Source organism: Callionymus lyra, chromosome 7 (assembly GCF_982586985.1).
Source record: "Callionymus lyra chromosome 7, fCalLyr1.hap1.1, whole genome shotgun sequence".
NCBI lineage: Eukaryota > Metazoa > Chordata > Actinopteri > Syngnathiformes > Callionymidae > Callionymus > Callionymus lyra.
This window is the reverse complement of record NC_141824.1, coordinates 13,461,430-13,480,611: the sequence shown is the minus strand read 5'-3', so window position 1 is coordinate 13,480,611 and position 19,182 is coordinate 13,461,430. Positions and strand designations below refer to the sequence as shown.

The 19,182-nt window shown below is 37.8% G+C and overlaps 1 protein-coding gene across 1 annotated transcript; it reads left to right on the top strand.

Annotated features, from left to right (window-relative positions):
- Nucleotides 1-6,032: 6,032 nt before the first annotated feature.
- lhx1a (LIM homeobox 1a) lies at nucleotides 6,033-11,729 on the top strand. Its single transcript, XM_087796183.1, has 5 exons — nucleotides 6,033-6,774; nucleotides 7,727-7,950; nucleotides 8,368-8,651; nucleotides 9,978-10,143; nucleotides 11,292-11,729. Exons 1-5 carry the CDS (start codon nucleotides 6,605-6,607, stop codon nucleotides 11,669-11,671), a joined length of 1,224 nt encoding a protein of 407 aa, XP_087652309.1. The 5' UTR covers nucleotides 6,033-6,604; the 3' UTR covers nucleotides 11,672-11,729.
- Nucleotides 11,730-19,182: the final 7,453 nt, after the last annotated feature.

Sequence of the window (19,182 nt, the reverse complement as noted above, 5' to 3'; positions counted from 1 at the left end):
GCTTCATGAAACAGTTTGTTAATGTTAAGAGCTCAGTGTCTGATGAAGCTTCATGAAACAGTGTCTTAATGTTAAGAGCTCAGTGTCTGATGAAGCTTCATGAAACAGTTTCTTAATGTTAAGAGCTCAGTGTCTGTTGAAGCTTCATGAAACAGTTTCTTAATGTTAAGTGCTCAGTGTCTGATGAAGCTTCATGAAACAGTGTCTTAATGATAAGAGCTCAGTGTCTGATGTAGCTTCATGAAACAGTGTCTTAATGTTTAGAGCTCAGTGTCTGATGAAGCTTCATGAAACAGTTTCTCAATGTTAAGAGCTCAGTGTCTGATGAAGCTTCATGAAACAGTTTCTTAATGTTAAGAGCTCAGTGTCTGATGAAGCTTCATGAAACAGTTTCTTAATGTTAAGAGCTCAGTGTCTGTTGAAGCTTCATGAAACAGTTTCTTAATGTTAAGAGCTCAGTGCCTGTTGAAGCTTCATGAAACAGTTTCTTAATGTTAAGAGCTCAGTGTCTGATGAAGCTTCTTGAAAAAGTTTCTTAATGTTACAAGCTCAGTGTCGGATGAAGCTTCATGAAACAGTTTCTTAATGTTAAGTGCTCAGGGTCTGATGAAGCTTCATGAAACAGTGTCTTAATGATAAGAGCTCAGTGTCTGATGAAGCTTCATGAAACAGTGTCTTAATGTTTAGAGCTCAGTGTCTGATGAAGCTTAATGAAACAGTTTCTTAATGTTAAGAGCTCAGTGTCTGATGAAGCTTCATGAAAAAGTGTCTTAATGTTAAGAGCTCAGTGTTTGATGAAGCTTCATGAAACAGAAAACATGTTTTCTAAGCGACTAAACATCTTTTATTCAGTTTTTTCTTTCCACACATCTGACTCTAACATAATGGGAGAGAATTCTATCGACTAAGTTATTAACTAGATAACAAACGTATTCATGATGACCAATCAAAATTACAATCAGTTTGTATAAAATTCTACTTAAATATGAATTTAAATATGCAACAGAAATCAGATGATTGAAGACTTCGAGGCTCCTTTGTTTGCACTGTTAAAGCACCAGATTTATCAAAGATAATAAATGTTTGGATGTTCATATTCAAAGGGTTTTAATCAAAATATCACAGAGCAGAGATAAAAAGCAAATGTAAACATAACAGTGTTTGTTTATTAATAAATTATTGATTATTGTTAGAGGAGATAGTGATCCTTTCAAATCTCTCAAGGTATAAATGTTTTGTTACTAGAGATGAAACAGTCATGAAACAGTGTCTGTTTTGAGGAGGTCAGTAGGAGGCTCTAAGAATAAGAAGACTGTTTCATGAAGCCTCATCAACACTTCAATATCGTCAGTGACTATATTTTGCCCTACAATCCAGCAGAGATGAAATTCAAACGTATTTAGCCACCTATGAATGTGGCAGCCATTCTTTCCAAATGATCCTCCGTCTAGTCCACACACACACAATCACACAATCACACACACACACACACACACACAGTTGCTTGACACTTGTGCAAGTGAATAAATAGAAGCCGTTTTGAAGTCAGTTGGAACTCACGACACATTTAATTTAATCATATGACTTAAAATGATATATATATATATATATATATATATATATATATATATATATATATATATATATAACACTTAAATATGACAATTAACACTCATTTCTGTTGTGAAAAAAGTATTTTGTTGGTTTATAATGTCTACACTGAAGAAGAAGAGTTTGAGACTTCATCTACATTAATAGGTCATTTCTGGTATTTTTAGGGAGTCAAAATACATAAAATAATAATAATGAGATAATATAACTCTTCACATTGGATCAAACTTAAGAGAAGGAACAAAACTATTTTTAAAAAATAATAAACAAAAATTAACTAGTAATCACAAAAGTATAAATTTAATGAAAACTGGCAAACTACAGTTTAAATATCATTACTTTTTTTTAAATTTCATATATAATATACAATTTATTTGGATTTTGGTATAAACTTACACACAAGTACAAGCCTAAGTCATGATATTAGGATAAACAATTTAAATTTGTATTTATTTAGTTTTGATCTGTTGATGGGTCACATCTGTTGCATTCATATTTCCAAAATATATTGATTTATATGGTTTAAAAATGACATTAAGTGACATCTATTCAGGAGAAGATACTTTTGCTCTGACAGACAGACAGTTTTTTTTTTATTCTTATTCGTTTATTTATTTTTCCAGTGAGTTCAGAGAGGAATTTTGAATTATACACGATTTTTGTGTGTGTGTGTGCGTGCGTTTGTTTGTAGGTGCGCGCGCGCACATATGCTGGTTGTTGCTGCACGTTGTGCGCACATGAGTCTCTTTACCCCCAAATACAGAATCACAGTGAGGGTCCATTAATCTTTATAGCCGCTCGTGGACCGCGGTGCTGTTTGGACAGAAGTTCCGGTCATTCTGGTAACAGTGACTGTCTTTGGGAACCAATATGCTGTTTTACATGCATTTAAATAATCATTTTTAAACTAAATAAATTGTTTGTTTTTTCCTCAACTAACGTCATCGTGTTTATAAGTGTTATTTTATTTGGTTTATAAAGAAAATGTCTGTGCATGTGTTCAGGTGTTAGACGTATGAACTTGAATGAGATTGACTTATAAGTCGAATAATATGTTTGTATTATATAAAAAATATTATTAGAGTGTAAAAAATAAATGTGCCCTTCTCTTTTCTCCACCTCTATCCCTCTCTCTTTTTTTAAATCTCCTTCTCTCCCCCTTCTTATCAACTTGTTTTCCAAATAATATGAAAAAAGGAAAAACGTAAATAAATACAAAAATAAGTGTCTTTTTTCAACCGTATGATCATGAATTCGTTACAAATATTTCATATTTCGTTAAGAAGGTTCAAGAATATCCAGATGGAAAAAAATGTTCACGTTTAATTGATGTAGCGAATGTTATAAATTACAACTAACCTTTAATTTAAAAATAAAAAATAAAACGTTGAGATGATTCAACCTAACAGACCTTTTTTTTCAATACACAAGATCAATTCAAGAGTCGTTTTTTTTCTGTTTATTTATATATACTTAGGGCGGATACAAATAATGAAAACAGCTCAATAATTAGTTAAAAAATGAACATAAATCATTTCTGTCATCCTTGTTATATTTATTTTTTTACCGCCGTTTCTTAGCCCAACTCGCCCCCTGCAGGTCGATGACGACGGTTAGCGAGGTGGTGACGTCATGTTCTGCGGAACCTAGTGACCTCCTTAAAACTAACCTAGCACAAAGTTCAGTGTGTGTGTGTGTGTGTGTGTGTGTGTGAGAGAGAGAGAGACAGCTGTACTGAGATGATCTATAAATCTCATCGGATTTCTCTCCTCGCAGGCCGAGGCCGTGGATGGAAAACTGTGGAAGAGATGTTCAATAATCCACGTCCAGTTCTCATCGGCATATGTTTGGCTTTTGGACCACATGAGGGGGTTGAGGGGTGGGGGTTGAGGAGGGGGTCAACTGCGAGGCTGGGCGCTTCTTCTTCTTCTTCTCGCCTCTCCACGCAAGCACGCACACACACACACGCGCGTGCGTGCACACACACGCATTTATCCGCTGTGTGACCGTGATAGACGGACCGATGGCAGGGGAGGGAGGTTTCGGATTTCGGTCCTGAGACTCCGTGATAATACAGCTGGAGATGATTGACACATAGTCTCTCGCTTGTAAATAGTCTCTCTCACCCCTTTTTTTTTATCTCCCTCACTCTGGTGTGTGTTATTGTTTTTAAAGATAAATATTTGACCTAATAATAGTAATAATAATGTAATAAAAATGTATAGTTCCTGTGAATTTAGATAATTAATATTTAGAATATAGATATATAATTGTAAAAAAAAAACCGTATTCATTCCTTTTTTTTAATTTAAAAATGTTGCTTGTATTAGCAAGAATATTTCTATTTATTGTCAGTGATTAATGCGTCATCTTCAGCACCATTACCCTCCACATGCTTTTACTTTTCTTCTGTCCCGGAGTCACTTTACGCTTCTTCTCTTTCGGATTCAGGTCAAATACCGAATAAAAAAAATGACTTAAGGATAGACTTTGGATTCGACACCAATGAGTCATGATTAGAATGAATGATTCTATAAAGCATCTTCACCTCCTTTTCATTCATCCATGCATTCATTAAACAGAACCACTTCATGATGATGGTCGAACCGGAACCAGAATCATTTAGTTTCCGAAAAACTAGGCCCCATCCACCTCCTGGGGGCCTTGTGCGCTTAAAAAGAAATACAAATAAATCAGTTAAAAACTCTTCTCACTGCATCTGCCTGACTCCTACAATCCAATCTACTACACACGCAGGATTACACCGCCGAGGTTAAAAAATCTTTTTCTCCCCCATCCCTGAAGCGGAGTCTGCTATTTTGAGCCCCATATTTTGATATTGCCTTTTACTCTGGATTAATCTTCCAACACTGCGCTGGCTTTTCCTCCCTCTCTGGTAGATTCTTTTTTTAAAAAAAAGCGTGGCTGGGAGATTATCCCCGACACAGTATCGAGGCATCTTTTTTTTTTTTAAAGTCGAGTAAATAACTTTGTATATGTTGTTTACATGATGTATTCACGCGTGTTTTGCGGAAAAGGCCCGCCAGTCTTATGCGATTTTCTTGACTTTCAATTTCTTTTTTTTTCAATTGATGACGAGCCTTTTATAGTGGACTTATGAAGACCCCCCCCCCCCCCCAAACACACACACACACACACACTATGAGTCCAACTGAACTATTTCTGGACTATAACTCCATAATGTTTGGATTCCTTATCTGGTTTTATTTCTGTGACACATGTCCCGGTTGAAAGGGGGGTGTTATATGTTATAGGGTCGGGAGAAAACGGGGGTCCCAGAAGGCAGCTGGATGAAGGACATTTTCGCTTTATTTTTTCTTGCCCCTGATTTCTACCATTGTAATTACGGTACTACTACCCAGTCACGATAAAAAAAAAAGGTGTAAGAAAAGGTGTCGAGAGAGGAAGGAAACGACTTATAATCGCACTCGAAGGTTGATGTGGTTGTTTGCTCTCAGGTGGACTAGAAGTGGATTTGAAAAAAAAAAACACCCCCCTTTTAATGAATCGTCCGAGGTGTCTGGACCCCGGTCTGAGCTGTGCCCCCCAGGAGCTGTCAACTTTTGAGCCTTTTTTTTGTCTTTCACTTTCAGATCAAAACAACGACAAAAAAAGTGTGACTCTCGTGAGAACTTACTTGGATTATTCTAATAAAAACGAACTTGTTCCAACAAACTGGTCCCTGTTTCGCAGCTTTAACCCCTGACGATTAATAAAAGGAAATTAAACTAAAATACTTGACGACTGAAGGTTCGATCCCAACCGATTCTCTTGCCGTTGAGCAACACTCTTCAGAGTAATGTTTGCAAAACATGGAATAAGTTGGGAATAAACTCATATTTTTTTGTTTAGTTGAAGACAAATCGGGTGTTTTCCCCTGAATAAATACAATAGACGTCTAGGTTTCCTCCAGGTACTCCTATTTCAAGTCTCCTTTAAAAAAAAAAAAATAATGTCGTCTTTTTGGTAGGAGGCTCCGGGTTCGTTTCCTCGGGAATTGGACTCCAGAACCCTATAGCTCGTCAGAAGAAGCGACAGATTGAATTATTATTTTTTTCTTTTTAAAAGAAAGAAAAGAAAAAAAAAGGAAAAATGAAGGAAACCGGGTTTACATCTCAAAAAATCCTGAAGTACCTGTCTTTATCGCTCCGTCGCGTCTCTCCTTTCCAATGTGCCCAGGAGATGCCTTGCTCAGCGGCCAACCAACCAACCAACAAAAAAAAAAAAAAAAAAAGAAAGAAAGAAGAAGCGTCTCTTCCTCTTCTTCTCGGCTCGCCCCTCCGCCTTTTCCTCACCAAATGACAGTTTGTAAGGAGATTCTTGACGATCTGCGTCTTTAGGTGTGCGGCATAAATAGTAGGCAAAACGGCTCCGGCCGGGGTTCTGGTGATGATGGGGAAGAACCTGACGGGTTCCGCCGCCGCGCTCCCATTGGCTCCCCCGGCCGCGTGACGTCACCCGGCTGGGGATAAGGCTGAGGCTGAAGCTTTTTTCTTTTTTTGTGGAGAGCAAGACAGACTATAGTGAGCGGCAGCGCATCCACAGCAAACACACTCCGCTCACGAGAAGGGGGTTTCTGTGAGCGACCCGTCGGACCTGAACGTGGAAGCTTGAAGGTGGACTTTTTTTTTTCTTATTTTCTTTTTTTCCCCATTTTTTTTGGGACTGAAGAAATGGATTTCCTGCTGAGTCCACGCGCGTCTTTCGGCATGAGAGTCCATGGTGTGTGACAGCTCTGGTCCCTCGCAGCATCTCCAGACTCCAGACTCCGGATTCCCTACAATATCATCGTCAAAAGAGGACCCCTAAAAAACCGCCTGTTGTTCTGGATTTTTTTTCCTTCTTTTTGACGCATTTTCCACGCTGACCTATAGAGGGAGAGAAGTTCGGTCAAAAAGGTCCCGATCGATTACCCTTTTTCTTGTTTTCTTTTTTTTATTTTCGGACTTCGATTCGGTTCTGAACCAAAGCCATGGTACACTGCGCCGGATGCGAGAGGCCTATCCTGGACCGGTTCCTGCTCAACGTACTGGACCGAGCCTGGCACGTCAAGTGCGTCCAGTGCTGCGAATGCAAATGTAATTTGACTGAGAAGTGTTTTTCTCGAGAGGGGAGACTGTACTGCAAAAACGATTTCTTTAGGTAAGAAAGAGAGGAACGACTAACGGGACGTTTTTGTTTTTTTTTTGCGTGGGGGTTCTGGTTCTTTGAGTGGACCTGCTGGGACGTTTAATTTTTATTGTGGGTCAAAAAAAAAAGTGTTACATTTAAGTTAACACAAGAAGTTTTTACTCACCCCCCTTAGAAAGGTGTTGTGTACTTATTGAAGCAGGTGTGTTTGGACACACTCGGGTGTCAGGCGCGTTCGCGTGGACGTGGCCCCCGGGGGCCCCCGTGTGGATTCGCCCAAGACGCGTCTTTGATTATCTGCGAGTAATTAAATGCTTGTTAATTTGGATTCTCATGCAAAAAAAAGCACAACAAAAAGAAGTGTGTGTGTGTGTGTGTGTGTGTGTACACAGGGGGGGGCGGCTTGTCGAGGAATATCACACTTGGGTGGGTGAGTGGGAGGGAGGGGAGTGACCCGCACACGCACGGATCACGCCTGCGAGCCTCGGCCTGGTGTGTTTGCTGAGTCCGGCTGAGGAGGACGTGATAAGTGGATTTGAATAGTTAAAATATGTCCACAAGATCACAGACAAAGCAATCTCAGACGCGCAGGCACCAATACACATTTTCTTTTTTTTCTTTTATTTAACACGGAGGTGATTATTTATTTATACATTTGACCAGATAAACTCGCGACCCTCAGATGTTTTTTTTAAATAACACACCGTTTTTTGTTCTTATTTAGAGGTCGACCTTTTATTTTGTAAATATAAAAAAATATAAAATAAATAGAAATAGATATTAAATAGTGAACACATTAAAAAAAATCCTCTAATGTTCATTTTATTTAAAAGATGGTTCAATAAATGTGTTCCATAAATTATTATTATTATTAAATGTATTGCGTTGGTGAATTATTGCGTTTTATCTTCTTCTTTTATTATTATTGTTTTGTATTATTCTAACGTGTATCCTCCATTTTCAGGCGGTTCGGGACCAAGTGTGGCGGTTGTTCGCAAGGCATCTCACCCAACGACCTGGTCCGGAGAGCCCGGAGCAAAGTGTTTCACCTGAACTGCTTCACCTGCATGATGTGCAACAAGCAACTGTCCACCGGGGAAGAGCTTTACATCATCGACGAGAACAAGTTCGTTTGCAAGGAAGACTATTTAAGCAACGCCAGCGTCAAGGACGCCAGCCTACTGTCAGGTGAGCGTCAATTACATTGAATTATATCATGTATATATTGAATATAATATACCGAAAATAACAATAAATACAGTTAATGTAATATAATGTAATATATTAATTATAAATATAATAAAACGCCTCTTTATTTGTAGATAAAACAATAAATTATATACTCAAATGCATTTCCAAACGAGAATTCTAATTTTAAGTGTTTTGGATTTTCTTATAATATTGTTTTATTTGAGCCAATTTTCTGTATTATTATTAATACATATATAGAGATATGCATAATTAAATGTATTTGCTCTTACCGACTTTAGTCGCTGAGGTCTTATTCGTGACAAAAAGAATAATTTGAAATAAAATAGATCATAAAAAAAAATCACCTGAATCTACTTTTATTATACGCCTAACCCCAATGACGTCATCGTGCAGTGACGGCGTGCAGCGACCCCAGCCTGTCCCCGGACTCTCAGGACCCCCTCCAGGACGACGTGGTGCTGAAGGACACGGAGATGGCGGCTCTCTCCGACAAGGAGACGGTCAACAACGAGAACGACGACCAGAACCTGGGCGGCAAGCGGCGCGGACCCCGGACCACCATCAAGGCCAAGCAGCTGGAGACCCTGAAGGCGGCGTTCGCCGCCACGCCGAAACCCACGCGACACATCCGGGAGCAGCTCGCCCAGGAGACCGGTCTCAACATGAGGGTCATCCAGGTGAGATTTTTCGATCTTTCAACGCGTCCTGTGCCAGAATACACTTCATTTTTAAAACATAAATTTGTGAAAGTGGTGCATGTTTAAAGTCAACTTGTCATTTTTATTTCTTATAGACATTTTGTTTCGAGTCTCCAGATTATTTCGATATAAAACAGTGCAGAAAACGCATGAATATGAATTAATAATTGTAAAGAAATATGAATTATTGCGAATACGGTAACACCGTTATATATAGTGGCCTTTAAGCCTTCCTTTAAATCCGTATAATTATAATATATTTTATTATTATCAGTGTTATGATCGTTATTATAATGTATATTATTAGTCATATCACATGTGACTATATTGATTTAAAAAAATGCGAGTTTAATTCATTGATGTATCTGGATATTTAACGCAAATATAAACTTATTTTTTGCGCAATTTTTAAGTGAATTGTAGTGATGGTGGTGCAGAGTATTTGGTTTGTAATCGGAGGGTTGCTGGTTCAAATTCTAATAATAATAGTCGCAGATCGAAAATAAATGGCGGTCGCATGTCCAACACCAAAATGTGTATTAAAGATTGTTTTTTTTAACGAATAAACATTGCGATACGAAAACGAAAATGCCAGTATAGTTATAATAATAATAATAATAATAATAATTATAGTTATTATTACAAAGCTTGGTTCTAAAATAACATTTTTTCTTTGGCTTGGCACAGTTTGTTCTCTCAAATCCCGGTCGGTTTAATCCGGGGGGAAAAAACGAAAAAAAAAGAAAAAAGAGCGTGATTTATGGCGAGAAAATGAGCGCAGCAAGTATCTAATATGCACGAGCATGAGTGGGAGACGCACCCGCGCCATTAAAGGAATCCGGCCTACAGATTAGGAAATGATAACCTCTCGCAGCCCCGCGCTCATATCTGGCCAACAAGCCCCCCATTAAGTATTAATTGCAGATTTGAAGCCCCCCCGTTGGCCCCCTTTTGCAGGAGTCAATGGAGGGTTGAAAGATCATCAGGGAGGTTATATGTTCGAGTCCCGCACGATAATTGGGCGCAGGATTCTCCGGGCGCGCTGGAATTTTGACGCACCGGCTCATCGCGCACGATTATTTTCCCTTCAGATGATGCTGAGATTAACATCGAGTTAATTGAGATTCTCTTCATCTGGGATGTTCTCGCTCCTCTGCAGATGCAGAAGCCAATAATACGTGTTGTCAGAAAATGCGTTTGCTCAGCAAACATCCTTTTTTTTTTTTTCTTCCCCCTCCACCCCTCTTTCTTTATCCCTCCTTCGTTATTGACCCGAAATCTCATCGTTCTTGTCTTTTTTGCCAGGTCTGGTTCCAGAACCGACGGTCCAAGGAGAGGCGCATGAAGCAGCTGAGCGCGCTCGGCGCCCGGAGACACGCGTTCTTCCGCAGCCCGAGACGGATGAGGACGCTGGTGGACCGGCTGGAGCCCGGAGAGCTCATTCCCAACGGTCCCTTCTCCTACTATGGAGGTACAAAAAAAAAACAATTCATCAGAGTATACTCTGGATTATTATCTTCCAAATTGTATGATGCTCACTTATGTTGGTTTTGATAACACACCATTTGAAATTGCGTTAAGAAATGTATTTTTAATTTAATTTTTATCTGGAAATGAAGATGCATTTTATTATACATAAAACACTTAAGGCTTTGGTATAGAATGATTTACATTAAAGTCTCCAAACACATATGATTGACAATATAAAACTATATAAAACTGCTTTATATATATTGCATAACGTGTCATATAATCAATATAATGTTACATACATAAACATGAATATAAGTGTATATATTTGATTGGAAAGCTATTAAATTATATACATCCTTAACGATATTGCTGACGTTTTGTTAGAGAAGTTCAAATCTCAGTAAAGAATTACATGTTTTTTCCCTTCAAGCAACTTAAATATATATGTTAAAATTAAAAAATAGACTGAGATTTATATTTATATTATTGTTATTATTGACGTCATATTACGATAATACACATCTCTTTTTCATGATGTAGGACATTTATAAGTATAACAAAAAGACCAACTATCTTATTTTATTCAGGAATACTGAACTACTAAATATACGTTAAAAATAAACTGGGATATATATATCTATAGATATAGATGGAGATAAATGAATTGAAAAGCATTCAAATGGGTTGTAGTTAACTGTGTTAGTTTGTACATACAAAATAAAATATATAACAAAAATAAAATTGGTTGCCAAATACAAATATTTTTGTATTAAAAATACTGTCAAACTGCTCAATGTCATCCTCAGAAGAAGTTCAGTCTAAAAATGTACTTGTTTTTTCCCCTCAATTTACTTTTGGCTCTCCAATCGTGTCCAATAAACCGAAGCGTATGTGACCCAGGGTGCATATAGAACTGCACGCGACAGACGTGTTCACAAGAAAAGATCGTAGAACCAGAACCGATCGAGACATCTTGGGAAATTCTGCCGGACTTACAACGGATCACTGATCACTTTGCTTCTTAGATACAAACACAGCAGTTATTCTCTAAACAATAATAATGATTTTAACAATTGCAAAAAAAAACTACTAGTAATTTTAAATTACATTCTGTTCTGACGATTGTCTCTCCCTTTGGCTCTCCAGATTATCAAAGCGAGTACTACGGCCCCGGAGGAAACTACGACTTCTTCCCGCAGGGGCCCCCGTCATCGCAGGCTCAAACCCCGGTGGACCTCCCCTTCGTGCCCTCGTCGGGCCCAACCGGCACTCCTCTGGGAGGCCTGGACCACCCCCTGCCGGGTCACCACCCCTCCAGCGAGGTGCAGCGCTTCTCCGACATCATGTCCCACCACCCGGGGGACTCACCCAGCCCGGAGCCCGGCATCCCGGGGCCCTTGCACGGCCTCTCCTCAGAAGTGTTCGGCCCGAGCCCGCCCTTTACCTCACTGTCTCTGAACGGAAGCGGATACAACAGCCACCTGTCCCACGCGCCCTCGGAAATGAGCGAAGGCACCGTCTGGTAGCTCCCGGGGACGGAGAGGAACTCTGGAAGAGATTGTTGGACTGGGGAATACTGACGTGGATCATGACAGGGTTAGATCTACCTTTTTTTTTTATAGGTGATTCTGTTTGTATTTATTCATTTGGCAGAGACTATGAAGCATAAAAAAAAATGCTCTTCTTCTGTATCGTCTCTTGGTGTTTGTTCTTTTTTTTTTTGCTCCTGAAAAAAACCCTGAATCCAACACCAGATCTTGAACCAGCCACTTTCCTTTACGCTTTCTCTGGACTTGCGGGTCACAAACCGGAATCCCCATCCCCACGTGGCCAGCGACTAATCCCCCCCCAACTTAACCCCCCCGACGAGAGAAAGAAACAACCCAAATATCACATGGTATGCCCCAAACTGAAAGTGCATACCGTCAAGGGCATCAATAGCTTTATAAAAGAAAGAGAGATAAAGGAGTCGGCGGGAAGTTGGTACTGACCCGGCACTGCAGAACGCCCCGGCACAGTGGGACGGCCCAGAGACCGCGTGGACAAACAGGCGGGCCGAGTTTCCGGTGGCGTGTATTTATTCAGACCTCTCGGCCACTCAAGGCTCTGCCATATTGACTCTTTTTTGGGACATTTTGCTTTAAATCAAGGCAGGAGGGAAAAACGACGCGTGGACGATATTTATTTCTTTATGTTTTCTTGGTTTTTATGAGTTTTTCCATTCGGTCTAAAGATGGCCGCCCTTCTAAAGGCGAAAAATGGATTGCAAACCCTTTATTTAAAAAAGTGGAACTTGAACAATGAAGTCTACCTTCTAAAAATGCTCACTACAGGGGGTTTCGAAACGGGACTTTTAGAACAGTCAACTGTTTACGTATTCTATTTAATTCAGGAGGCCAGAAGACCGTCTTTTAAGAACCCGTCGATCCACATAAAAACGTTCCAAGCAACCAACCAAACTTTTGTATTGATTTCATTTTTATTGTGTGGAGATAAAAAATGACAAACATTTCCTTGGGGTTGTGGTTCACTGTGCTAGTTTGTACACACTGTTGTTTACATAAAAAAAAAGAAAACGTTTAAAAACAAACAAAAACATAGTAGTTGCCAAATAAAAATATCTATACAGCACAAATACTGTAAAAGTGCTTTGCACCGTCATCTTCAGACTAAAAAAATGTACGTGTTGAAGAGGTTTTTTCTTTTTTTTTTTAGTCTGATGAGGTTCATAAGATTGTTAATATTGCATACTTAGACAGGTTTTATTTTTGTGTCTTCAAAGAAGGAGAAATATCCAAACTATTAAAAAATTGATGGTCAAAGATGCAGTGAGTAGTTGCTCTCAAGCCCAAAGTGGTCTGTCTTAAATTGTACCAATAAATATGTGACCCACGGTGCTTATAGAACCTTCACTGGACACGACAGACATGTTTTTTTCGAGGAAAGTTCAGAGAGTTTCAAGACGTCTTGGGAACATCGCGACTGATCAACAGACCTGACATTTTACCTGGCTTTCGTTATAGTATCTCTTTAAAAACTAATATGTAAACTGAAAAACCTTTAAAATATGAATAGTAATAATACAAATTAATATTTTGAGGTTTTCCAAACCACAGATGTGAAGTCAACTGTGATCTTGGATCAAGATTATGTAGAAAAAGCTTTTTTATTTTGCTGTTCATAACATCAACATCCCAAGAACCAGGAAGTTGCTCTAGAGTGACACCCTGAGTATTTTAATCAAACACATTGGCTGGATATGTCAACTGGAACCAAAAAATAAGGTTGTTTTTTTTAAACATTTAGTTCATAAATTGTAAATCCAATTTAATTAAAGAAGCAAATAAGAAGAAGAAGAAGAGGAAGGAGTCGGATCAAGAGGTATCTGGCTTTTATGTTGATCAACAAAATACAGTATTTTTACAAGTATTTACAAGTATTTTTTTGGGGGAAAAAATATCCCTCGGAGTGTACAGCATTTTCCTGTAAAGTGACACAAGAGGGAGTGAGTTCCCAACTTCTTATCTGCTCTCCGGATCTTCCACGAGATCATCCACTCATCACTAGACCCGAGGGCCAAGTATGGCCCTTGGACTGTATTTGTGTGGCCCTCTTGAGGTCAAAGGAAAACTCATCAGAAAGATCATATAGAAACTAACAATTTTGTTTTTTCTAGTTCAATTCTAAATATAGTTTTTTGTTTTATGACTTTAATCCTCCATTTTTTGGGGAGTATTTATTCCCCCTCAAAAGGATTAAAGTTAATATTTAAAACATAGATTATACATACATTTGGAAGGAAAAGTTATTTTATTTAAGATTAAAAATTAAATAAAAGTTACAGAAAATTCAATAATTATCATTTTAGCATAGCATAGCTTAGCTTAATTTTATTTGGTATTCTAGTATCTTCCTCCTCCCTTTATATTTATGCTTTTCACTCCTTTAATTTTTGCTTCATGTCGCTTCATAAAAGTATAAAACGTGGCCCCTCAGGAAATCGAAGGACCCACCATAGACTCCTCTCCTCTCGGCTAGTCTTGACTCGTTTCTCCTCCCGTGAACGTTGTCGAGTCCGAGGCCCGGTTCATAATCCAGCATGAATCAGTCATGTTGCTGAGAGTTAAACAAGCTTTGTCGAGGGTCACAGATGGACGTGGGTCTCTGCTCGGCCCCCCGGGCCTTACACTCCCCCCCCCCCCTCCCTCACACACCCCTCCCTCACCCTCATCATGCACAAGCTGACCACCCTGGAGGCGACGACGCTTTACATTCAAATCTGTTATTGATCGCCCATCAGCTGTTGGTGCAAATTGACCTTGTCGTCTGCAGCCGAGAAAATATAACAACCTTAACGCCATTGAACTGCAGTTAAGGGACTCTTTTTTTTTTCGAAACCTCTGAGTCATGCGTTTGTTTTTGCGTGTGTGTGTGTCGCACACGCGTGTGTGTTGTACAATAACTTCCATAATAATACTCAATATCTGGCTTTAAACTGCAGGATTTTCTTTCTGGAGATTCTGTTTGGTTTTTAAATGAAGAGTCGCTGAGCAGGACCTGGAACTGATCCACATGCTCCAAAAAAAAACACTTGACAAATTAAAATTATCCTCTTGAAAAACATTTTCCACCTTAAAATAAGGACAATTTTGTTGAAATTTCTGCAAAAATAGAAAGTCCACTTTGCAGTATTTCTGACAAACATATATTCAACTTGTATTTATTTGCACATCAGCATAAAATAACCACAAAAATGTATTTTATTTCCCAACATCCTTCTCTCTTAATCTACCTGGATTTAATTGGAGTTGAGTTTCCTGAGGTTGTTGGCGCTACAAAACCACTTTCTTCCTTTTGATTTTAAGTAAAACCCTTAGAGATTAACTTAACATCAAGACAGATGTCTTTACAATAAACACCGCGTCACATCTCAGAGTCTTTCGGGGTCAAGGGTCACTAACACACAGTACTAGCGGACCTTGTTTTCAGGACCTTGAACGGCACGAAACTACTCTTAACAATATCGAATACTAGCTTGTTTTTGAACACGAGTGACTTTTAAGTTAAACGTCCATATTAACAAAGCCGACTAAGATCTTTACCAAAAGACCATCTTGTCAACAGGAGTGGCTCATCATTGCCCCCGACTCCTATTATATTCCCTAATTTCCCAAAGGAATTCCCCTCGAGGGATCAATACGGTTCTATCTATTAATCTATCCATTATAACTCTGGACTGAAAGACCTTTTACGAAAAGTATAAATAATTGAAAAATCATAGACTGTATTCATATATAATTATTTCTGCGATATCAAGACGATTCCTCCTTTCTTTATATGGGAAAATAATTGGGAATATAATTATACAACAACAATAAATTTCTGAAAATCTTATTGGTATTCCAATACAAATAAAATAAAAATATTTATTTATCAGTTCCAAGTAAACTTCTTAGAAATTGCGTCGAAAAAGGAAGAGGGGATTATGGACGACCCATAATTCTGTCACTGGGATTCCCCGATTAACATTCATTACGCTTTACAAAATCTCATCTAAATGGTGTCAGATTCATGGCTTCGGTGGCAAAGCACCTGCTGCAAGTATTAAATCCCCCTTTTATCCTCGAGACTCCTCGGACTCCTTCGTAAAAAAAAAAGAAAATTAAGTTCATTTATTTTGAAAAAAATCTTTAGTAAGACATGTTCACTTGCACTTTCTCCAGTTTGGCACCAATAATAATCTAATATTCTTCATTATATGATGAAAAAACAACTATGATAGAGTGACCTTGTCGTTATGAGGGTCATACGTGGATACTTTGTAGTCGACTTTCAAGTTAAAGTCAAAAAAGATGGTTTGAAAATGAGATTAAATCCAATATAAAAAAAATAAATGCTACCAAGCTTTGTGATAATAGCTTGTAGCAAGTCATATATTCTTAGTTTTTTAAGGTAATAAAATACAGTTATTTAACATTATTTCTTTAAATATGACTTACTTATATTCACAGCTTGTTTTCTACCGTTACGGTGGCCATGTTCTCTCAAACTTATAAACAAAAAAACAATATGATCCGCAAACATCAAGGTCCATGGCGAGTGAGTCCCTCCTTCAATTCGTCTGCCAGTCCGTCCGGAGCGAGAAGATCTGATGGAATCCTTTCTTCACAAACCACCATCATCTCATGGTCCTGCACAAGATCATGATGTTCCTGACGTCCTCCTATCTAGATCCACACTTCCTGGTTCCTGATGACAACCAAACTCTAATTCTCTGACTTCAATGCAAAAATTGAAGCAATCAGGACACCCTGTTTCATTGAGGTATACACGACGATTAGCTTAACCTTTGTTTATCTCACTATTCATTTTATAATTGTGCTTGCAGCATGTGAAAATAATCATTATTTCTATTGAAAAAATGAGTCGTTGAATATGGAAAATATGTCTTTTTTGACAACTTTTTTTTCTCATTGAGTGAATTTTCCCTGGTGCTACGAGAGGTCCGATCGTCGCTCAGCATTAAGTGCAGAATCTGACCCACTGTGTTCTGTCCATTTGTAATTCACAGACGAACTGCTGTGTATTTATCTCAGAGCACAAGCTGTTGCTTATGATTTTGCTTCTTTCCCTTCGTGACATCAGGCTCCGGAGACACTCCTGCCGTCATATCTGTGTTATTTATTATCAGAAATATATTTATAGTTATAGAACTTAAACATAGGAACTGCAAATAAAATTAAATATGAACAAAAAAAGGATTTATTAAGTAATCAAAGACAAAAGTAAACAAAATAAGGAGCCATGAAGTGAAAACACCTGAAAAGGTAATTTTAAACATGAAGAAAATAGGGTAATAAATATAATAATTGAGAATATTAAGTTAAAATGTACTATATATTTTTTTATAACTTGAAAAAATTAAAATGTATTTCCTTTTATGAAAAGTTTCTTAATATATAGTCATCACTATGTAGGGATTTTTGATTTTACGTGGTGAATATATTGGCAAATAACGATGGGTATATTAAAATGAAATATTTGTATTTATTTTATTATACGGTAACTAACAAGAAACAAAACAGATTTATTAACTGATTAAATAGTAACATTTACATTTAACGACAAAATGAATAAACATCTTCAACCAATCACAAAAAAAAATGAAAACAGACAAAAAACGTTTTTTTTATTTGATTAATGAGCCGTTTATGGTTCATGAAAAGATCATGAGCCGTTTATGAAAAGATCATGAGCCGTTTATGAGAAGATCATGAGCCGTTTATGAGAAGATCATGAGCCGTTTATGAGAAGATCATGAGCCATTTATGAGAAGATCATGAGCTGTTTATGAAAAGATCATGAGCCAATTATGAGAAAATAATCACTGATAAGATGAGCTGTTTATGAGAAGATCATGAGCCGTTTATGAGAAGATCATGAGCCGTTTATGAAAAGTTCATGAGCTGTTTATGAAAAGATATTGAGCCGTTTAGTCGATAATCATGAGCCGTTTATGATAAGATAATGAGCCATTTATGAGAAGATCATGAGCTGTTTATGAAAATATCATGAGCCAATTATGAGAAAATAATCACTGATAAGATCATGAGCTGTTTATGAGAAGATCATGAGCCGTTTATGAGAAGATCATGAGCCGTTTATGAAAAGTTCATGAGCTGTTCATGAGATGTTTATGAAAAGATATTGAGCTGTTTAGTCGATAATCATGAGCCATTTATGAAAGGATGATGAGGTGTTTATGAGAAGATCATGAGCTATTTATGAGAAGATCATGAGCTGTTTATGAGAAGATCATGAGCTGTTTATGACAAGATCATGACCCGTTTATGAGAAGATCATGAGCCGTTTATGAAAAGTTCATGAGCTGTTAATGAAAAGATATTGAGCCGTTTAGTCGATAATCATGAGCCGTTTATGATAAGATCATGAGCTGTTTATGAAAATATCATGAGCCAATTATGAGAAAATAATCACTGATAAGATCATGAGCTGTTTATGAGAAGATCATGAGCCGTTTATGAGAAGATCATGAGCCGTTTATGAAAAGTTCATGAGCTGTTCATGAGATGTTTATGAAAAGATATTGAGCTGTTTAGTCGATAATCATGAGCCATTTATGAAAGGATGATGAGGTGTTTATGAGAAGATCATGAGCTATTTATGAGAAGATCATGAGCTGTTTATGAGAAGATCATGAGCTGTTTATGACAAGATCATGACCCGTTTATGAGAAGATCATGAGCCGTTTATGAAAAGTTCATGAGCTGTTAATGAAAAGATATTGAGCCGTTTAGTCGATAATCATGAGCCGTTTATGATAAGATCATGAGCCATTTATGAGAAGATCATGAGCTATTTATGAAAATATCATGAGCCAATTATGAGAAAATAATCACTGATAAGATCATGAGCTGTTTATGAGAAGATCATGAGCCGTTTATGAGAAGATCATGAGCCGTTTATGAAAAGTTCATGAGCTGTTCATGAGATGTTTATGAAAAGATATTGAGCTGTTTAGTCGATAATCATGAGCCATTTATGAAAGGATGATGAGGTGTTTATGAGAAGATCATGAGCCGTTTATGACAAGATCATGAGCAGTTTATGAATAGATCATGATTTGTTTATGAAAAGATCATGAGCCATCTATGAATAGATCATCTGTTTATGAAAACATCATGAGCTGTTTATGAAAAGATCATGAGATGTTTATGAAAAGATCATGAGCTGTTTATGAATAGATCATGATCTGTTTATGACAAGATCATGAGCTTAGAACATTTTTGTTTATCAAGTAAAGGTGGGTGTTGAACTAAATCTGATCCGAGACATGAATAGTTGTGTCTCTGCAGGTGCTCACTGGCCACAACACATGCAGCCAAAATGCTAATTAAAGCAATCCTGTGCTTATCTAGAGAGAAATACCTGGATTAGAGGGAGATTTGCAACTCAAATGTGAGACCTGTCCGATCAATTTGAAGCCATTAGAAAATGAATATACCGAGGTGACGGC

Bases quoted from the DNA above. Each gene is read 5' to 3' on its own strand.
- lhx1a (XM_087796183.1), top strand. From the start codon at position 6,605: ATGGTACACTGCGCCGGATGCGAGAGGCCTATCCTGGACCGGTTCCTG. The intron at 8,652-9,977 runs GTGAGATTTTTC...CTTTTTTGCCAG, and splicing joins TCAACATGAGGGTCATCCAG to GTCTGGTTCCAGAACCGACG. The intron at 10,144-11,291 runs GTACAAAAAAAA...TTGGCTCTCCAG, and splicing joins TCCCTTCTCCTACTATGGAG to ATTATCAAAGCGAGTACTAC.